A 23,565-nucleotide genomic window follows, 5' to 3' on the forward strand; every position below is an offset into this window, starting at 1 on the left:
CGAGGGTCGTAAAGGGGTTGCGAACGAATGGGGACAATTTCTCTTTAAAAAACGAGGGACAAAGAAGGACGTGCCGAAAAAAAAGCGCAATTGTGTTATTTGTAGTCAAACTTCGTATGTGGGACAGAACTTACATTGAAACTTTAATTCTACAGAGAGGTATTTTTTCTTCCTTAGTTATCAGTAAAATGTTGAATAAGAGGTCGGCTAACGATTGCCAGTGGCAGATCCAGGGGGAGGGTTCCAGGGGTTGGAACCCCCTTTTCTTGACGATCAATGCATTTGAATGGGGACATATAGTTGGAATCCCCTTTGTCCTGGGTTGGGACCCCCTTTTTTTAAAATGGCTGGATCCGTCCCGGATTGCTGATAAACTAATTAATGTTCAGGTTATTTGACACTTAAATATCTCAAGTGACTTTGCCCGATTTGTCTATAATGAAACGAATGGGGGCAGTTTGTTCCAGTCATCAACGGTGTTAAAGGAGAGGAACCACTATACTTCAGTCTTTTTTTCTAGCTGTCGGTAAGAACTCAGGACGTTTTGGCAAATTCACAAATTTGTTAATATGTAATTTGTTTTAAAAATATTATTGTCACTTAATCATGTATATTAAGAAAAGTCAATTGGAACGTTAATGATATTTTGACTCCGAAACTCTTTTATCTTTCCCCAAAAATTTGTTGAATATTTCAAAAATGCATATAATCATATGTTTCGCAAAAATTGTAACAAGAACATCAAATTCTTAAATTAATACCGTTTTCTTGATATGATACTATACATGTTGAAATTTAATATTCTACTTATGATGAGAAGAATAACCACGGCCGCAAGACTGAGTATCTCATGATATTATATGTCACATACAATTATGTAGAAACAGATATTTGATTTATTTGGTTCAAAACGCTTGCGTATATAAAATGGAATAGATGTTTCTTTATAGCTTCGCGCTAGTTTGAAACAGTAGAACTTTACTGGATGAAGATAAAGCGTATATAATATGTGTTGAAGCATTGTTTATGACAGTTTTCAGAAGACATTCTGTTACTGACGATAAGGAAATGTAAGTTGACACCAAAAATATGATATCAGAATCGACAAGAAAGAATAAAATATTTAAAATGTAGAGTCGATAACCGCTTTTTTGAAATCATGAAGTTCCCACATATATGTTTTTGCGTTTTTCTCTTAGCCATATTGTTGTCAATTTTTATTGTATCTTTCGGATGTCTCACCTCTTCTTTTTTACAAGAAATGGACACTATAATACGAGCCATAGAGACATTAGAATAAACAACTTGTAGATTCATTACATGACATATCAAAAGCAAAAAGAATGAAATATAAGTGACTAAAATAAAGTATGCTATACAACCTTCTTCGAGATCTTGGTCGCCACAATGTTTCAAAGCTTCTCTTGCTACAGCGACTGGATATCCATTGTCTGTGAGCATTTTAAGAAAAGATGGATTTTCTCTGTTTTGCCCGGTTTCATTCTGTAATCCACTCACAGCTTTTGTTATGTCAATCGAGGGTTTTATTTTTGTCTCTTGAACATCAAATTTAGCCATGAACAAAGCTTTCAGGAGATTCTCTTTGTTACAATTCTGTTTGACATCTGATAGCATTGGGTATGTATAAACTGAAGGATCTTGTGAAGCAGTTACCCTTACAAGTTCTTGTTGCAGAAACACAATCTGATCAATTGTGAAATAGTTCAACCAGTAAAACTTTTCCCTTTTTTCATTTATGTAACTTAACCATCTTTCATGGCATTCTTCTAGAAAATTAGCAGTTTTCTGAATGATAAAGCCAACATCATTGTCTGCACTGCCAGTTTGTCCCTTCAACGTTTGAGCGTCCCTTCCCTGTCCAAAAGTCAGAAAGGCACATACTGGTGTGTGTTCGTCACAGAAAAAAGTGGCCTGCCATTTAGCAAAAAGAACGCAACCATCAGAAATGAGCTTGATGTATACATTAGAAAGCCTCACAACAGCATCCAAAATCTGTAATATATACTTGACCATTTTTGACATTTGTATATTATTTATGAAAAATATTTGTTTCTTCCTGGTGATAAATACATATATTATTTTTTTTAACTTTCAAACTAAAACTACGCTTTTCTCCCTTTATATGGTTACGTTGATTGCCGTTCCTGTTACCATAATAAAAGTAATGATTGAAGAAGAACAGTATTTTAAATCGGAACAATATTTTTAATTTTTTATGAACGGTTATTTTGAAATGAGGATCTAGATGGGATTTCAGAATACAGTAAACTGGAAAATAGGGAACAAAGGGCAAACAAATTAAGTTGACATATAAACAGAAAAACAAAACAAAAATAAGAGAATAATTGGGTGCTTAAATATTCAGAATGAAGAAAAATGGGCAACCAAATAAAGAATAGAGAGAGGAAGACAATTTACACTCATTGATGTTATTAATAGTCCCAACATTCGATTTTCATTTTTTCCTTTATATTAACAAATACATTTTCTCACCATTGTAAATCTTTCGATATCAATATTTTCCTTTTCTGCCTTTCCAGCTACTAACATTAGTAATGATTGAAGACTTTGCAGTCTTTTGAAATCGTACACTTCTGTCGTTGCTGGTTTTGTAGCCTTCTTTTTTGCCCCAGCAGATGGAGCATTGCGGCTTTGGTTTTTAACACTATAACTTAATGTTATTACATCTGTTAACTCCTGCCAACGAAGACAGATCTATTTTTAGATAAACCATCTCATAATCATATAATTTCGATTGACTAAAGCTGTCAATAATGTATTCAATAAAATTTTTTGTTATAGAAGAAGAGCTATAAATTAAAAAGAATATTTAAAATAGGTATAGCTGACGGCGTGCATTAAAAAATTCAAGGAATACAAATGAGTATAAGAAATTTCATAATTAAAATTTAAAATAACACAACGAGAATAACAAAAATGCTTACATATAATGATAATTAAGATATTGAGATCTGATATTCGCGACAAATCGTTTATTTTTTTATTCATCATGCCACTCCAAATAGACTTATAGTTCTTCGGATTTGCACTATATGATCGCTCTCTCAAACTTTTGCTCCCTCGATCCAGTTTGTACACACAGATAGTTGATATTTGTTTGTTTTTATTGTGATTAAGATTATAACACAATGTTGACTGCTATAACCAAATATTGACATTTTTACCTATTTTGTATTTTGTTATGTAGACTAGACTAGAAACACTAGAAAATTGCTCTACCAAATCAAGAATATATTAGTTGTTCTGCATTCGTTTGATTTGTTTAAGCTTTGATTTTGCCATTTGAGTTGGGACTTTCCGTATTTAATTTTCCTCGATGTTCAGTATATTTTGTTATTCTACTGGTTTTTTTTTACGAAACATCTCCTCAACCATGCAAGTATTTATACATGCAACCTTGTCTTTCAAAGATTTGGTTTTGAGTTTTCAGGATGAATAACGAAACGCGTTTTGGACGCACCAAACTTATAAACTTATCTAACGTTAATTTGTATTTTATCAAAATATACCAGTTTCTTGAGCCGTTTGTTGCCACCAGTGTATCCAATTTTATAAACACCTTTAGCATTGAGTTTTTCTGCCTGAGACAGAACATCAACCTCAAGAGATCCATGCGCTTTTTTAACTGATTTCAGCCACTCCAGACTTTTATATGTTCCAAGCTAAAATAAGACAAAGACATGAATGTAGCCATTGTCGAGTCGTTGTCTGTTAGTCACACTTACCGTTTTCAGCCTCGATTTTATAAAGAGAAACATAGAGGTTAAAAACGCTATTAAATTCATCAATGTTTTTAGATACAAACTCTTAGTTGTGATGGGATTTTAATGTTAACAATTCAATCTATCCTGTGACTTCAATATTTCGCCTGTATTGGCGTTCAGAGATTTAAGAAGAAAAGGCAGACATTTTTCGTCAGAGTAAATTCTGGGTTATGTATTAATATATTTCTATGTAACTTAAGAAAAACCCATCCTCCCACCTGTTGATTTCAAAACGTGTAGTTTGTCGATATACTGCTGCTGTTTTGATTTATTTTTCAGGTTTTGTGGATATATATTATTCCCTTGCACCCAATGTTGTATGAAGATTCGTCATGGCTCACCAAGTGTAGAAGTTCCAAGATGACGCAAGAAGAGATTTTATTCGCTATATTCCGTTCAAATTTTGATCGTGATTCTATAATTGAACTTTGTTCACCTTAAATAATAGACAAATGTTGAAATATTTTGACACAGAAGCGGTGGTTCAATGTACTTTTCATTCGATTAATTATCAACTAATTTCTTGAAGGACTATCTGAGGAAAATTGGCGGGAAAGTGACACAACAATCTTGCACCATGTTCACATATATGATGGGCACTAATATCCGTTACTGACGGCTTCTGTTCCCAGGGCCAGTATTTTTTTTAAAGTCATGTCAGTATTGGACAGTAATGATAAAGTGTTCTTTTTGTACAGATGACTTTTTCATAATATCTATTCCTGTTGGAACAAATATATTATACCATTTATTCCGTTAGAAACATATACTGTAATATTTATTCCTGTGGAAATAATATTCCAGAATATATTTTCCTTTTGGAACTTATATTACGGTGGAACATTTATATTCCGAGACAGTTCTAATTAATCATTCTTTATCCATGCTAATTTTATAATTGATCAAACGTGATCCATTCTAATATTATAACTGATCGATTAAACTGATCATAGATAGATACCAGGACTAAATTTTAAATATACGCCAGACGCGCGTTTCGTCTTTAAAAGACTCATCAGTGACGCTCGAATCCAAAAAAAAGTTAGATAAGCCAAATAAAATACAAAGTTGAAGAGCATTGAGATCCAAAATTCCTAAATGTTTCGCCAAATACAGCTAAGGTTATCTATTCCTGAGATAAAAAACCTAAATATTTCAAAATAATCAAAATTTTGTAAACAGTTAATTTATAAATATATTAACAATATCAATGATAATTCATGTCAGCACAAAAAGTGCTGACTACTTGGCTTGTGATACCCTCGGGGAAATAAATCTCCACCAGCAGTGGCATCGACCCAGTTGTAAATAAACTCATCATAGATATATACTAGGACTAAATTTTATATATACGCCAGACGCGCATTTCGTCTACAAAAGACTAATCAGTGACGCTCAAATCCAAAAGAGTAAGACAAAACAAAAAGAAAGTACGAAGTTGAAGAGCATTAAGATCCAAAATTCCTAAATGTATACAGTGATCCATGCTAATGTGTTAATTTGGATCATTTGTGATTCATGATCATGCTTATGTTTCATCTTTATTAATGTTTGATTGATGTTTGAATAATTTGTGAGCTGTGACCTTTATTTTGCCAATTAAACTAATTATTCATTTATATCTGTTTGGTATTTATTCAAGCATGAATCTTAAGTTAATAGGATATATATCTATAATACTAAAATTACGAGGTCCAATTTGTCAGCCGTCATCACGTAAAAACGACGAATCAAAGAATTCAACTTTATATATAACCATGGAAGTATTATATATAATACTTCCATGATATAACTAATATAGTACAAAGGTGTGGATTAAAAATTACACCACTCCAGGCCCTTTTGTTTTCCACGTAATTAATATTGGCAATAATTAAGAAGTTCTGGGTCGAGTCCGATACTGATACCAATAGTATATTCACCTGTTACCTATTACCTTATCTGTACGTTCCGCATCTGACAGGCGCACCAACAAACGGTGTATTCAGGATTAATATGCTATATACACGGGTCATAATCACAGCGTTGGCACTTCTAAATTGTCAAATTGTTACCTATTGTAGTATTTTAATCAGTAAGACTTTCTAAGATAACAATACGAATACTAAAAATCTGGACTAAAAATAAGGCGTATAGGTACAATTTTTTAGAGGGCATGACGTAAAACAGCGAATCAAAGAATTCAACTTTATTTATAACTACTAAGTAATATAGGACAATGCTGTTGATTAAAAAATACTCCATTCCAGGACCTTTTGTTTTCCAAATAATTAATATTACCAATAATTGATCAGTTTCAGTTCGACGAGTTCAAACAGAAAGATTTGAAAGCAGACGGAAAACTGTGTATCTTATAATCGGCATGACTTTATCAGATGACAATACTAATACTAAAATAAGGCTTGCGCATAGTTATATACTTGAATTCAGTCACGGACCCGCGATATCACGGGTGTGTTCTAGTATATATATAAGATTAATACACTGTTTGCATGAAACATAAGCATGTGTGTATTGTAATCCTACAGCTGTAAATAAAATCTTTTAATGAATAATACAGGAGCATTATGGTTTACTGACGGGAACCAACTGTGATCCTCTCATTGAAAAGATTTTCCTAACTGCATGTATCAATCACAATTTCTTAATTTCTTCTACAACTTCATAAAGACACACACACATATCATTTGAACGTTGTTTAATTATTGTCAATATCTGATAATATTCGAAAGATATATATTCTCTGTAAAACACTGGCTCATTTCTAAAGTTCTCAAACTTCTTACTTAGTTCGATATGCGCATATTAACTTATACTTTGAGTGACCCTTAGATTGAATTCAAACGAAATGAACCTAAAAAGGCAGGTAGTATGAAAGAGATTGATTTATTTTAACATACCACGGTCTTGTCTTATTTAAAAAGCGTCGATATTGAACTACATGTAGCATCATGCAAGAATTTGAAAAGCCTTGGTTGGCCTGGTCGATGCATAAGTTATTGCACAGAAACAACATTTAGTGCCACTTATATACACCTTATTGCTATTTTCCACCAATACTGGAAATCACACATGTTCCATTAAAATTTTGACGTCATAATACAAAATATTTGACGCTACAATGGAAAAGTGATTACTGTATTACGTCAATAGTTCAAGCAGTACGGATTCACGGGTCAGCCAGGAATAGCGAAAAGGTGTATGCTTATCTTGCTATCAAAGGCATAAGTTCTGAACGGTTAAAGTAAGAATCGACAAAATAGAACTTCCACTTCGTTTTAGTTTTTGTCGAGCCTGCAACTTTTGTTGCAGAAAGCTCGACATAGGGATAGTGATCCGGCGGCGTTAGCTTACTTCTTAAAAGCTTAATATTTTAAAAGGTAGAAGACCTGGATGCTTTATACTTTGTATATAGATGACTCGTATGACGAACTTTCCATCAGTCACATGTCCAATGTCCTTGACCTCATTTTCATGGTTCAGTGACTACTTGAAAAAAAAGTTAAGATTTTTTGTAATGTTAAATTAATTCTCTCTTGACGTTAACGTGACGGTACCCAAATTGCACCTATTTTGTCAGTTTTTTCACCTACGTTTTTTTATGATAAAAAAATAAATGTTCTTAATGTGTTTATTTTGAAGCCCTATCCTTCTTTATTGTATAGGTACACCAATTTTAATTTTTAATCCATATTGAGTCATAAAAAAATTGGATTGAATCAACCTCCAAACTATCCATGATTCTGTAATGAGGAGTACCCAAATTGCATCCCTGCTTAAATTCACATCGTCAAAAGTCTAATAACCGAACTTTTGTTTAATTTCTTCAAATATTTCGTACAATTAGATATTAGTCTATGCTTACTCTTCATATTTTACGAAATGGATACTTATAATATATTGTATTTGCTCATTTTAAAAAGATGACGTTTTGATGACGTCGCATGATGACGTTTTCGTACATTTTGCTTTTTCAGTAAACAGTCCATCTGTTGATAAATAATGTGAACGTTTTGTGTATATCTAAATATGTTAACCTATGTTGAAAGACTTGCATAGTATCAAATCATAAAAATACAAATTGTATAGTCTCCAGGAAATCTTGTAAGATTTCCATTGCTATTTTTTCTAAATAGGTGCAATTTGGGTACTCGGTGCAATTTGGGTACCCTTACGTTACGCACGGTAATGCGTTCGGATTAAAATTACGTTATTATATGATTTAAGATCAGCAACCATTTGCCTATACAAAATAAAATCACCAACATCCATATATCTACATAACGGTCCGAACATGTTTTTCTTATTTTAAGTTAATTCTATAAATTTTTGCACCATACATTTATTTTATTGAACACGCAAATCTTACTTTTACGTTAAAATTGCATGTCCGGCGTAAGTTTTCAATTTAAATAAAATGCATTTTTCTATGTTCCTTTGTTATTTTGCACATACAAAATTTAGTATATAAGCTTCCTACTAGATTTACGTTTTGGGGTATTGGCTGAAATTTGAAGCAAGCCTCCAACGAAATATTCAGCAGAGGAATCTGTCTTAATGTGTTATGAGGAAAGTTTATCAACATTTCAGTTTTATTATTATCCCTATAAAGAAGTAAAATCATATTAAAACTATACTCAATAGAAAGTTCTTAAAAAGATCATTATTTTCAAAGTTTCAAATGTAAAAAAAAAACCTTCTTAAAGCAGAATTTAAAAAAAAATGAATGTCTAGCCACTATGTCCAAACGTAAATTTTGTACATTCCTTATGTGAAACATGTTGTATAAATACTAAATGTGCATTTATAATACAAAACTAACATATTTATAAGATACAAACTATAAGTTCATACAAATGGCTAAATGAGTCGGGTGTTTTCAAAAACATGATGACCTTACAATTTTTTTCGGAAAGCATGTCCTATGTCCAGTCATTATGTTCAAGGGCGTCTTTTTGACGTTTCTGCACAGTGGCGTCTTTTATACAAATGCACACTTTTTACGAACTGTTTAGGCAGTTAAAATTATGCTGGGAAATGTTCATTCCAAATGTTCTGCTGAATCAAAATAACACTCAATTTGGAAAACACACAAAAATAAGGAATACCCTTTATAGACATAGGGGGAAAGGAGGGATGGGCCGAGGGATAATATCTTATGGACAAAAGTTTTTACGCAAATCTAAAACACCTTTATAGATTAGAAACCAATTAGAATCTGAGGTACAATGGTCTTATAATTTTTAAAGAATTAAATAAATACGTATTTGTAAAATAACACCATCAGTGCTAAAAGATAGATAAAAAGTCTAAAAACTCGCACAGACACATACAAATATTGGACAAAAATGAGTCAATCTAAAAAAAAATATTTCAACTAAAATCCTTATAAAAAGAAATATTGCTGAATTATTATATGACCGATTTTTATGAAATAAATACCAATTATGTTTATGTTCAATTTCTCAAAAAAATGTTCAGGTATATTTTTGTATTCATGTGTCCCTCCGGGAGCAAGATTTTTTTACAGGTTGCTATATGTATCTTATCCAAAATAAAATTGACATCATTTTCAAGGTTCATTGGTTATAGTTAAGTTTTTGTGTTTTGGTCTGTTTTTCTTATATTATATGCAATAGGTCTACTATATTTGGTGTATGGAATGATTGTAAGGTGTACATGTCTAACTGACAGGTGTCATCTGACCTTGACCTCATTTTCATGGTTCAGTGGTCAAAGTTAAGTTTTTGAGTTTTGGTCTATTTTTCTAATTCTTTATGCATTATGTCAACTATGTTTGGTGTGTGGAAATATTTTATGATCTAAATGTCTGTTACGCACGTTTTATTTGACCTTGACCTCATTTTCACGGTCCATTGCTAAGTGTTAAGTGTTTGTGTTTTGGTCTGTTTTTCTTAATTTATAAGCAATAAGTCAACTGTATTTGTTGTATTGAAGAATTGTTAGCTTTACATGTCTGTCTGGCATGGTTCATCTGACCTTGACCTCATTTTCATGGTTCATCGATCAATGTTTTGTTTTCTTGGTTAATGATGAGTTTATGTGACAGTTGAAATAAAGCTTTATATTTAAGTCTATCAACATAATATCAATGATTAGTAAGGAAGGCGAGACATTTCAGCGTGTGCACTCTTGTTTTAAATTAGTTTGGGGGACGTATTTTCAACAAACAATCGACAATCTCATGGGAACCAACTGTGCTTCTTTTATGTAATTCGAAATCAGAGGATTTGAAGATCGTTAAAACGTTTTATTTTCCTTATCAAACTACATGTATTCCTCGGACAACTAAATAATGACAAGTGACGATAGTATACTGAAGTGTCTGCAGGACGCACAGTCACACCGAATAAATGTGTTTGAGGAGCAGCACATAAAACAGGGGTAAGTTTTCAGAAATGTCGATATATAGGATTTTTATATAGGTTTTCTCGCCCTTTGTAGGATAAGAAAGTCATGGTCTTTTGTGTCATAATAAATAGTTTCATAGTAATTGACATAATCATACCAGTTTGCTTGGAAGTTTTGGGTCTGTTTCCATAACTCTCCATATTTGATTGCATTTGTCAAGGAAAACATTTTCATCACAGTTTTCGTCATAGTTAAATAGCAGTGGTCCGTATCCTGTTACTGATGCATGCAGACTGTGAACTCGAGCAATAGCTAAATCCCCTTGACGGCTTGACATGCTTGCTAGTTCGATGAAAGTATTCCAATCTTTCATTGCTAAATGTAAAAATAACATAATAGTTTTAATTTTAGTTTCTTATAATTCGGAGTTTAGTATGACGCCCATCATCACTGAACTAGTATACATATTTGTTTAAGGGTCAGCTGAAGGACGACATCGGGTGCGGGAGTTTCCAGCTGTAGGGAAGACCCATTGGTGGCCTTAGACCGTTGTCTGCTCTATGGTCGGGTTGTTGTCTCTTTAACACATTTCCTATTTCCATTCTCAATTTTATATTCTAGTATTGATATTATCTTTCTTGTTTGTCTATATGGGTAGCATTCGTAGCTTATAAACACCTATTGAATGTTCATTTCCAGATTATAGTTTTTGTATTCTTTTGGTCGTACAACTACCTAAGTAATTAAGTATAACTAGTAATAGTTAAACACATTGTCTTTCAATTTTTTTTGTTTGAAAGTTCCCGATGAAGGTGTTCAGAAAAACGCTTCAGGCTATTTATTAGTAAACTACATTTATAAAGTGTTATTTTTGTTTCATAAGGAACACTAAACATGCTTTAATACATCACTTCAGAGCTTAATGTGAATTGCATTTCTATACCTTTTAAACTTTTGAGACACAAGCGCTTTAATGATTAAAAAGGGAGTTACTGCAAATGTGTATTTTTGTAAAAATAAACATTTTTCTCCATGTTAAATTCTTCACTTGACATCTATACAATTTTATAAATTGTTAATCAAATATTTTCAGAACTTACTATGAATCGATTCTCTCAGCCACATAATTAAGTCTTTACATCTAGTAAAAATGGCTAGACAGTTTGCCCTCTTCGTACTAATTTCTCTCACAAAGGTACACATTCTTAACATTTGTTTGTCCAAAGTGGCCATTGTAGTATCAGCATTTCTTGCCTAAATGAAACAATAAGAAAACCACTATTGTTAACAATTCGAACTTTTAACTCATATACTGATATGTAGGGATCAAGTTTTGTACACACATTATGCAGCATTCCACCAACACTTGCATAAGAAATATATGTATGCGGGTTGACAAGGATGGTGAATTGTGACTGTTGCTTGTCTGTTCATCATTCACATACGTTTGTTATTCGAGATATTCGTCTTATTTTTTACCAAATCTTTTTATCTGCAAATTTAAGATCATTTAAAGTAATATAATCTCGATGACTATTTATTGTTGCTCTATGTTCCAAAGAAAGCACAAAACGGAGATCATGTTATAGAAAAGACTGCCAATGAAAAATTTAACAATCATAGTTTAAAATTTATAGCCGATTTCTTATGCATGCACAGTAATACTAGTTTATTTGCCTTGCTTGGTTTGTTTGTATTAATGTTTGTTTGTAATTGTAATTGAGATGACATCTGCAACCAAGTGGGCGGAGTGAAACCTGCATATAGGTAAAGTTGATTATTTGATAATGTCCGATCAAATTTCAATACTTATAGATTATCGTTGATCATCTCAACGAGATTGATTTTATCGCTTGAGCTGGAACAGCGAAAGTGAGAAAAGTAATCGAGTTGAGATGACCAATGATAATCTGTTTATCGCTTTTTTACCTATGACGACGTTGTCAATTTCAATGTCAATTTCTTTAGCAACGCCACGTGGTCTCCTCAGTTTCTAGCGATAATTTTTCCATCTCAAGCGAGAAGCATGATATGAAAATTATCACAAAAAAGATCAAAGGAAAAATGCACAAAATAGCGATAATACTATATACAAGTTTATCTCCACTTAAGTCTTTATTTTTGTTTTCATATTTCAATCTTTATTACAACGCTTGAGCAAACATAAATACAAACAAAACAATCAAGGCATAAGCCACCGCTACTCTTAATCTGTATGCATTATAAATTGGCTCAAAATCAGTTTTGAGTTTGATGAAAAGCCCCTATTTTAAATGTCAAAATTCCTATCATTGTTAAATAATTCATCTAACCATTGTTATGCGTTTACTTTTCTACATTGGTTAGAGGTATAGGGGGAGGGTTGAGATCTCACAAACATGTTTAACCCCGCCGCATTTTTGCGCCTGTCCCAAGTCAGGAGCCTCTGGCCTTTGTTAGTCTTGTAATGTTTTAATTTTAGTTTCTTGTGTACAATTTGGAAATTAGTATGGCGTTCATTATCACTGAACTAGTATATATTTGTTTAGGGGCCAGATGAAGGACGCCTCCGGGTGCGGGAATTTCTCGCTACATTGGAGACCTGTTGGTGACCTTCTGCTGTTGTTTTTTTATTTGGTCGGGTTGTTGTCTCTTTGACACATTCCACATTTCCATTTTCAATTTTGTTTCATACGTAAATAGTTATAAAAGGTATCAGGATTATAATTTAGTACGCCAGACGCGCGTTTCGTCTACAAAAAACTCGTCAGTGACGCTCATATCAAAATATTTATCCAGCCAAACAAATACAAAATTGAAGAACATTGAGGATCCAAAATTCCAAAAAGTTGTGCCAACTACGGCTAAGGTAATTTATGCCTGGGATAAGAACATCCTTATCTATTTTTTTAAATTCAAAGTTTTGAAAACAGGAAATCTATAAAAATAACCATATTATTGATATTCATGTCAAAACCGAAGTGTTGACTACTGGGCTGGTGATACCCTCGGGAACGAAACGTCCACCAGCAGTGGCATCGATCCAGTGGTGTAAATAGTTATCAAAAGTACCAGGATTATAAGTTAGTACGCTAGACGCGCGTTTCGTCTACATAAGACTCATCAGTGACGCTCATATCAAAATATTTATAAAGCCAAACAAGTACAAAGTTGAAGAGCATTGAGGATCCAAAATTTCAAAAAGTTGTGCTAACTACGGCTTATGTAATCTATGCCTGGGATAAGAACATCCTTAGTTTTTTGAAAACAGGAAATTTATAAAAATGACCATATCATTGGCTGGTGATACCCCAGCAGTGGCATCGACCGAGTGGTATAAAAAGTTATCAAAGGTACCAGGATTATAATTTAGTACGACAGAAGCGTGTTTAGTCTCCATCAGACTCATCAGTGACGCTCATATCAATATATTTATAAAGCCAAACAAGTACAAAGTTGAAGATCCTTGATGATCCGAAATTCTAAAAAGTTGTGCCAAATACGGCTAAGGTAATCTATGCCTGGGATAAGAACATCCTTAGTTTTTTGAAATATTCAAAGTTTTGTAAACAGGAAATTTATTAAAATGACGTAAAAGTGTATTAGTATGAGTTTGTGTTCTGAATCAAGAAGTTCGAAAGGTATATGTCACTTCCAAAATAATTAAGAATGAAACATTTGAAACAATATTTGAAATATAATATAAGAAAGAAATTACGTTTGAGATACTCTATACATAATGATCAGGTATACGAATTGGTTTCCTGTACAGCGTTATCAACCTTCTGAGTCCTTAATGCTATTCATTTCAGTTATATAGCAATTACGATAGAGGAAAATAGTTTCTCTTGAATTGAATTTTAAATGTACGTATTCTTATGCGTTTACTTTTCTACATTGGCTAGAGGTATAGGGGGAGGATTGAGATCTCATAAACATGTTTAACCCAGCCGCTTTTTTTGCGCCTGTCCCAAGTCAGGAGCCTCTGGTCTTTGTTAGTCTTGTATTATTTTGATTTTAGTTTATTGTGTACAAATTGGAAATTAGTATTTATCACTGAACTAGTATATATTCATTTACGGGCCAGCTAAAGGACGCCTCCGGGTGCGGGAAGTTCTCGTTACATTGAAGACCTGTTTTTTTTCTATGGTCGGGTTGTTGTTTCTTTAATACATTTAGTCTAGTCAATTTAGTGAACAACCTGCAACTAATTGCAACACAAGGTTTTTCTCTGAAAAACAAGTCTGTTACTATATGTGAACAACATACTAAAACTATACAAAAATATATTTTGCGGAAAGTGGTTTTATTCACGAAAATATTTTGTGGTATAAATAAGGTAATATGAGTTACTTCCCCTTATTTGCCAAAATTGAAAAAAAATAATTTATCCAAAAAATGTTCTTTATTTTTTAAATCAGTTCAAGCATTACAATACAATGCATAATTATATCAATTCAAAAGAATAATATTACAAGTGGATCACTTTCCCGTCTAAAAATTTGTATATTCAAATAAAGATATAGACCGAGATTGTGTTCTGCTATTTTACAATTCGAAGATCTAATTATCCACAGTAGTGATGGTATGTAACCTATGGTCACCTATAACAGAAAACTATTCTGAGTTAGATTAACCAACATAGTCACAACTTACTAGGTTTTTGAAAGAAATCCACCCCTATGTTTAAGTTAATTTTACTTGGGGTAGGTGTTCTCGAAACATATGTGTTTGGCCATTAAAAATTGATTTCTTTTGCAAGACTAATTTTTTGAAATTCTAAGTTTTTAATTTATTTTTTACCACAACTTTTACATGTTTTAAAAGAAACACATGTTGAGATTTAGAATGGAACGATGATTTTCAGAAAATAAAGAATGATGAGTGTTAAATCATTGTATGTTAGAATGAAAATTCCAGGCTACTGAAGCAAATAAAAAACTACTCATGTAATTAGCAACGATCTCAGTACTTACACACTATATAAATAGAGCTTTGGTTGTAACACTAAACTCACAAGGGCGCAAGTTCCATACCAGGAATGTTGCCTCCCAAAACATCAGTATAATATATAATAATAACACTGAACCCACTTTTCACTGGTTTCTAATCGAATGTGTACAGATTTATATTTTAGTCGGTGTCAAGAGTATTTATTCATCAACTGTAATTAGCTTTGACCTAGCTCTTTGAAGTCAGTGCCATTTTGTTAATTGGTTTAGTATATACTCTGTGTTGACCTTTTTGAGTTGAGCCCTTTCCAACTGAGTTTTACAATTTGCACTTATGTTGGTTGCTTTTTCACAACTGTTCCTTATTATGGGAGGGTTGAGTGCATGCTCGAACATGGTTAACTGTGCACACTATGAATATGATTAGCACAAGTAAGTGGCCCTTTAGTACATGGTGGTTATTGTTTGCTGTCTGTCATATTTGTTTTCCATTCATTGTCTTAACAGTAATATATTTTAACCATGAGATATTTTAGTTGTTAACATCCACACCCTCATCATTGTTATCTATTGTGGACATTTTTGTCATTGCCAATCATACAACATCTTATTTTTTTAGAATAGGGAGATTTTACAATAAATCATGGTTTCAAACATATTACCAAGAGATCACTGAAAAAGTTTAGTGCACCTTAAAAGCTAAACATTTATATTCTTTAGGCATTAGGTGTATTTTATTTAAATATTTTTTTAGTTTCGTTCAAATGAGTAATATAGTAAAATTATGAACAAAGAGAGATTTGAGGTTTTTAAAGTCAATTAGAAAGCAACCTTAAACAACTAACAAAAATTTCAGATTAGACAGGACTATCTTTGGACATAAGTTGCCCACATTTTTACAGTTCTTATGTTAAAGCTGATTTCCTTTTATTAAATTAATTCAATGAGATATAATAAAGAAGGAACTTGGTAATTAATGCTTTTCTTTATATGTATATATATCTTTGACCATAATATTTCATACAGCAGACAACCCATGTTAGTTCTTTGTCATTATCCTTTGATTAATGTTTGAGACCACCACATACAGGTTTACAGGGTACACACTAAAGGCGCTACAGGGGTGGATACACCCATTTAAAAAAGGGGGGTCACAAGTTCCAACATAGGACAAAGGGGGGTTCCAACTATATGTCCCCATTTAAATGCATTGATCGACCAAAAAAAGGGGGGATTCCAACCCCGGACCCCCCACCTTCTTGGATCTGCCAATGCGCTGTTTCTATTAACACTCCAGGAAGTGATCCCATCAATTCATTCAACAGTCTCATTTTCAACTTCTAAAATTTGACAACTTTGGTACAATTGCTAATTAAATTTAAGCTCTTGAGGTAAACTTATAAATCATATTGACAAAGCTTCTCTTGAAATTGCCTTAAACAATTTCTACATTTCATGCTAACTCAGTGAACTAGTGTATGTTCCAAAAAATTAAAAAGCTTGCATATCTGAAATTAAACCTGGATATTAATAGAGCTTGTTAAGCAAAAATGGTCTGTGTTTAACTGTGACTTTAAGCAATTCAAATGTTGAAAAAGTAGCTGATGGAAAAAATACACAAAAAGGACTACAATCAATGACGATGCAATGACACTAGAACAATATCTCTTCCAGCAATTAACATGACAAAATCAAAGGCAGTAACCAAACTGATTCACAGTTATTTTTAACACAATCTAATTTTTGGTTTATTATAGCTATACATATTTAATTACTATAAATACATAAAAGTTACATAAGATAACAATTTCAAACTTCCACAAAATGCACTTCTTTAAAAGTGAGTTTTACTGTGTGTTTATTTATTTTACATTGTCTAGAGAAACTATGGGAGGGTTGAGTTCTCAAACAACATGTTTTTCTCCAAGTCACATTATTACACTTATCCCAAGTCAAGCCAAGGTCTAAATAATAATTTTCTTCTTTTCCAGTTTTCAGCATTTTTTCTCTAAAAACCACATATTTCACCCAAAATAACCTTTTCCGCAAATCAAATCAATGTATAGTTTTAGTATGTTGTTAGTACAAGTCTATATTATAATTTTCACTAAAAAAAGCTTGTGTTGCAATTAGTTGGAGGTTGAGTGATTTTAGAGCTAGATTGACTAGGCTAATTCCCCATTTACGTTCTCAATTTTATTGATAAACGCAGGTAAAGGAAGTCTTTGGGAAATTTTCTATTCAAAATTATTAAAGAAATTTCGACAACCAAATGCAAAGCTACAAAAAGACAAACAAGAGTACACAGAGCACAACATAGATAACCTAAATACCAGATAAACAAACACCCTTTCCGAAAAATAAATAATAATACAAAATTATACTCACTAAACAATCTATCTCCTTTATCTGTCTAAAACTTCCTTTCAGGTTGTATTCAGCAACTAGATTAAGGATAGCTTTTGCACCTTTTGAACATGCGCAAATGGTTTTGTACTGTTTAAACTGATGTATTCGTTCATCTATCCAACTGATATTTGTTGGGTTTTTGTTAAACTGGGAAAGTTCTACATGCAGCTCATTCAAATCTTCTGTTAAGTAATTCTTTTCAAATTCTGAGAAAAGCATTTCTCCTTTTTTTAGTTTTGTGTACAGATTTTGCCATTGCTTTTTTGCGGGTTCCCAAACATCTGTCAACACTTCATTCACACTTAATTTTCTATTTTTTGACTTTTCAAGATTTTTTCCTTGTTTTGTTAAAAGATTAACAAATGATCCTCCTTTAGTGTAGTCTATTATAAGTTTTAATTCACGCATCTGCTCTTTGCTAAATCCAAACGCAGTAATGATAGGCATATGTGATGGTAACACTCCATACTGATCTTGTTGAACCATGTGCACACCATAACATTTAGATTGAAACATTACTATCTTTGTCTCAACGCATATGTCTTTCATCTGAACAGTTGCCATATTTTCAAAGCGCTTGAGTCTTTCTGTTAATACTCCACTGTTTCCTATAAAACATACATACATGCTTTTTTAGAAAAGTACTTTTACATATGCTTAATGTTATTCTCATTGATTTCAAAACATAGAAAAATGTCTGAAAAAGATAAGGTCTTCCTTTTCTAAATACGAAGACGACTGGGTATTTATATATGGTCAAACATAATGAGAAAAAAAAGCATATACTGATTCTGAGTTTATTACATTTAATATCAAGGTCTTTGTTAATAAAATATATTGGCGTTAGACAATAGCACTTAGCAAAAATGTAACAGAAATATTCATACTTTTATCTAATAATAATAATAATAATAATAATAATAATAATAATAATAATAATAATAATAATAATAATAAATTATGATAATATTAATTAAAACTTCTTTGATTTGCTTGACCATACACTAAAATAAATTTACAATACTTAAGACATGAATATAAATTATATTGTCATTTTAAAAATTTCCTGTTACAAAAGTTTTAATTTTTCGAAAAACTAAGACATTTGATTAAGGACTTTCTTTTTTGAATTTTCCTCAGAGCTCAGTATTTTTGAGATTTTACTTTCTTTGTATGGTTCTATCATTCTCATTCTCATTAAAATATAAGTCTTAAAGATAGCTATTTATAATGACGTTAAGCACGTTATTGTGTCAATGCCGTGAAATGCGACAGAGCAATTTGATAAATAGCTCTTCTATGAAAACTAAATAGTTCAGCTTTATGAAATTTATATCTATAGATTAGGCAGGTATTACTGTTTCCAAAAATTAAAAAAAATATTCTTTAACTTTTCATAATTGTTTCAAATAATGATACAAATATTACCAAAACGTCAAAAATATGCGTGTCAGACGTAACAAATTCTTAGCATAATAACTTTTGCGGGAATTTTTGTGGTCTAATAAAAAGTTTAAAATCCACGAAAATTCGCATGAATGATAAACGTCTAATATAATTTATGACGCCATTGCTGTTTTTTGTGTTGATCGAACGGTTAAAGCTGATTTTTTTCAAAAATGAATAATCCTCGCCATGGTCAGGTTTCTGAAAATGGTAAGTTATCAAAATTTATCGCTTTTTAAAATATCAGATGATATAAAATTTTGTTTTCATGAATTATTCCTACAAATGTGCTTAGATAGACCATTTCAAATCCGGATTTTTACAGCACTCGCACCACAAATAAAAACGCATTGGCTTCGGGAAAATGTCTTGCAAGATTGTCCAATGTCTAATTTCGCCGCTTTTTACAAAAACACTGTCAGTTTCAACGTCATGATATCAAATATTCAATTTGTAGCATATAAAACAGTGCTTTTTCGTAATTGTGCTTTCACCCCACAATACGATAACATACTTTTTGATAAGCTGTTAAGTCGAAATGACTTCTTTTTTTAACAAATCAAATGTCTTGCAAGTTTGTCCACTGAGCAATTTTCTTACGTTTTGAACGTTTTCGATTCGGGACGCTATACATATATGTGTTTTCAAATTATTTCTAAAAGTTTGTTCTTTGTTTTGGTGTTAAACACCACTACATGTATAAGCGACATTTGTTGTATTTTATTGACCTGTCATCAAAGGTAGGAGAAGTCGGACATCAGGCGACCTTAAGTTAATATAGTTGCAATAACTGTCGATTAGGATCGGAGTCGAACAAATCTCGCCACGAGCGTATCTTAAAATTACCATGCTTTTTATCACTTTATATGAACTAGATAGGCCAATCATCCTCCTAGGCCATCGAATTTGAAAGCAGTTCGTATTATCATATGATATATGAACGATATTTCATTGTTTTTAAATAACAAGTACGGTTCGATTTCATGTTTTAAGATCAGAGGACAAAACAAAATAACCAAATTATAAATTTCGAAAATAGATAGAATCATAGAAACCACGATAAGAACTGCAATATATAAAAGAAGTTATAATCAAATAGAAAATGAATAATTATCTAAAATGAAAAAAAAACCAGATGGTAATTTGTCAATAAATAGGTAAAATATTAATTACAGAACAGAAGAATTTCAAATCCGAGACAGAGAGAATTAAATATTGTAAAGAGATAAAGAAACTGAAAAGAAAAGAGCCAAAAAATAAAAGTTACAATAAATATAAAGAAAAATACAACACAAGCCGAATCAGAAGTCCGAAAATTTCATTTGCTTGCGTATCTACCAGTAGCAAATATTTCATACATATTCAAGACTTTGAAGTATCAATATCGATCAAAAATGATTACAAACAAAACGAACAAAGTATACCGATTACCGACGTAAAACGTCAAATTTTGACGTTACCAATTGGGACGCAATATCGTGCGTAACGTCAATACATTTTCGAAATTACAATGATTTTTTGGCATCTATATGCAATTTCTCATGAACTAAATTGAAATGATGCACCTTATTACCCCCAGGATTTACTTAATTAACATTTGAGTTAAAAGCGCATCGGACGCATACAATTCAAGAGTTTATATTGTCATTTCACAGATATCCATTTTATGTAAGTTTTCAACAATAATGTGATGTTAAAGTGACACAAAAAGTCATATAAATTTTTAACATTAGATTAAGTTTTAAACAAGATGCTGTGAGAGCGACAGCAAACCGGAATTATTAATATTTATTTGCTGCCGCCCGCCCGAAAGACCGTCCATCCGCCGTATATCCCCAAATCAATAACTGACATTTTTGACACAGAAATCCGGTTAAAAAGTAGACATACATTGTAACGTTCTTTGATAATACAAAACTTACGTTCACGTACTACTCAAACCAACACCTTTATCCATTTGTACAACTTCAAAAAGGATAAATCGTTCAACGGATGATTATCCAACTGAAGCCCTTGCATGCACTAAGTTTAACGAAATATATATATCTAGGAAACAGTTGGCAATTTAAATTGATTCTTTTTGCAAATATGTTATATATGTAGATCTTTTATATCTGGGCGTCACTGATGAGTCTTGTGTGGACGAGGCGCGTTTTTGGCGTATTGAATTTAAAACCTGATGCATTTGTTATCTATTTATCATGTGTTCCTTTGTCTAATACGTTCTCCTATTTATTTGTAATAGTCCTGCAATATTATGTTGTCATTTCAATGTTTTAATGTTATATTTAACATTGCCATTAAAGTGCAAGGTTTGGCATGCCATAAAACCAGGTTCAACCCACCATTTTTATCTTTAAAAATGTCCTGTACCAAGTCAGGAAAAAGGCCATTGTTATATCATAGTTCGTTTCTGTGTGTGTAACATTTTAACGTTGTTTTCGTTGTGTCGTTTGTTTTCTCTTATATTTGAGTGTGAATTCACATTACTATAAGACGTGCCACGGTACTTTTCTATCCCAAATTCATGTATTTGGTTTTAATGTTATATTTGTTGTTCTCATCGGATTTTGTCTAATGCTTAGTCCGTTTCTGTGTGAGTTACGTTTTAATGTTGTGTCGTTGTTTTTCTCTTATATTTAATACGTTTCCCTCAGTTTTAGTTTGTTACCCCCATTTTGTTTTTTGTCCATAGATTTACGAGTTTTGCACAGCGGTATACTAACGTTGCCTTTATTTATAACATTTTGAGGTCGTAAGAAAATAGCAAAAGAAAGGCAACAGTCGTATACCGCAGTTCAAAGGTCATCAATCGATTAAGAGAAAATAAATCCGGATTACAAACTTAAACTGGGGGAACACAGTGGAAAACAACAAGAAATTGAAACACTGAATTGCAGCAAGTCAGAAATATGCAGCAAAACGGACGCGCTGAACAGAAAACATAATGCCCATAAAAAACCGGTTCGAACCTTGCCAGCCAAACCCCCAGCTTATATAGCATTGTTAAACATTATCTCTTAAATGAATTAAAAACAGGACATGACAAACTGAGCGTCACATGAATGGACCAACGACTCAAAAACTGACGTATTTATATGACCTAAATATTATCAAATATTATCCTTAAATTCATATGATAATATGGAACGAGATCTTAAAATTCACAATAATTTACACAATATACTAGTTCAAATAATCATCACGATTATGACGGTCTCGAAATGTTTTTTTAAACAGAAATGTAACGACATCATAATTATTTGGATTAACACAATAGTAGTACTTTATCCATGGAAAGTGAAAATAACTGAACTATAACATGTATAATGACAAATAAGATATTTGTGAAATGTACCGAACATATATAATTAAAACCACAAACGATAAGACATAACACAATATTCAACCATACTTATAAGAGAAACATAATTAATAAATAATGTTATATGTATAAATACCGAGACGTATAGCAATTAAAATTCATACCAGGCAATAAAGTCATATTTGGGATAGATCACGTTTAGTGCTTAGCAGAATAAACCACGTGGATGGTTAACCACACACCGTAAAATATTGAATTTATTGAGAAATTTTATATGAACATAAGTCCAATAAAAGCAATAGTACAATACCGGTGTACAAAAGTCATAAATCGTTTGAGAGAAAAAAAAACAAATTATCCGTGTTAGCAACAAAACCGAGATGAAGACATCAAATATAAATGGAAAACAATGGAGAAACAGGAACACAGATTGAAATACAACAAAAACAAACGGCAACACAAACGAATTATTTGATAACAGCTGTCATATTTCTAACTTGGAACAGAACATTCTAATACAAAATGCTGGGTTGAAATTTGTTCAATGTCTAACATAACCTACCGCTTTATGACAATGTTAAAAGATATATCGCAATGACAACACTATGTGAAAGAAATACAGTAAAACAAATTGTTTTATTTAGATGTAAATTATCAAATGTACCATTATCTACTATTATGTACGTTAAATTTACCTCCAGAATTTTCACAAATATAAACAAAATGTTGTACAGCTGCTTGATCAGATTCAAAGGCAAATAGCTGCTCTCGTCTTAATTCAGTTGATGCTTCAACTGCACCTACATCCACATTTAGATCTTTTATTTCTTTCACTATGCTTTTGAAATTACTTTCTGCAGACAAAATATTCTTCAGATTTTGTAGTGTGATATTTCCTGTCATAAGTTCTTGACAAACAGATTGCATAACAGCAATTGACTTTTGCATATGCTCCTTGCATTTAGTTTTAAGCACCCGTCGGAAATTGGTGTTACCTACAAAGATTATTGAAATAATATATGCACACCGTACGAAGAAATAGAAATTAAACAATAATGCAAACGTATGCTAAAAAATCCATTTATCTAAATCGTTGATCTCTGTGTTCAATACGAATTATACTCTACAATACTTTTCAGAAAAAAAAATATTTGGATTAATTATATTAACTTCTCTAAGTTCAATAGATTTTTACACTTTTGTATAACGTTTCACTGTGCTTAAACGGCCGTGGGTAACTTAAGTTACCCACAGCCTAAGATGGCAGTAGATACGA

At 32.0% G+C, this 23,565-nt stretch overlaps 2 protein-coding genes across 2 annotated transcripts in view; both read right to left on the minus strand.

The window, feature by feature from the left end:
* The window catches only part of LOC134700396 (E3 ubiquitin-protein ligase RNF213-like), a 120,412-nt gene extending 117,713 nt beyond the window's left edge, over positions 1-2,699 (minus strand). Inside the window, exons 1-2 of the mRNA XM_063561784.1 lie at positions 2,515-2,699; positions 1,383-2,013 (exon numbers count right to left, since the gene is read on the minus strand). Of these exons, the coding sequence (XP_063417854.1) occupies positions 1,383-2,013; positions 2,515-2,571 (688 nt within the window). The 5' untranslated portion in view covers positions 2,572-2,699. The remainder of the gene's footprint in view (positions 1-1,382; positions 2,014-2,514) is intronic.
* An 816-nt stretch (positions 2,700-3,515) lies between these two features.
* LOC134700431 (E3 ubiquitin-protein ligase RNF213-like) lies at positions 3,516-23,237 on the minus strand. The gene is made up of 5 exons (XM_063561824.1): positions 22,985-23,237; positions 17,498-18,126; positions 11,279-11,432; positions 10,336-10,553; positions 3,516-3,704 (listed from the first exon to the last, which is right to left on the minus strand). Exons 1-5 carry the CDS (start codon positions 23,235-23,237, stop codon positions 3,516-3,518), a joined length of 1,443 nt encoding a protein of 480 aa, XP_063417894.1.
* Positions 23,238-23,565: the final 328 nt, after the last annotated feature.

This window comes from Mytilus trossulus, unplaced genomic scaffold (assembly GCF_036588685.1).
Source record: "Mytilus trossulus isolate FHL-02 unplaced genomic scaffold, PNRI_Mtr1.1.1.hap1 h1tg000138l__unscaffolded, whole genome shotgun sequence".
In the NCBI taxonomy this organism is placed as follows: domain Eukaryota; kingdom Metazoa; phylum Mollusca; class Bivalvia; order Mytilida; family Mytilidae; genus Mytilus; species Mytilus trossulus.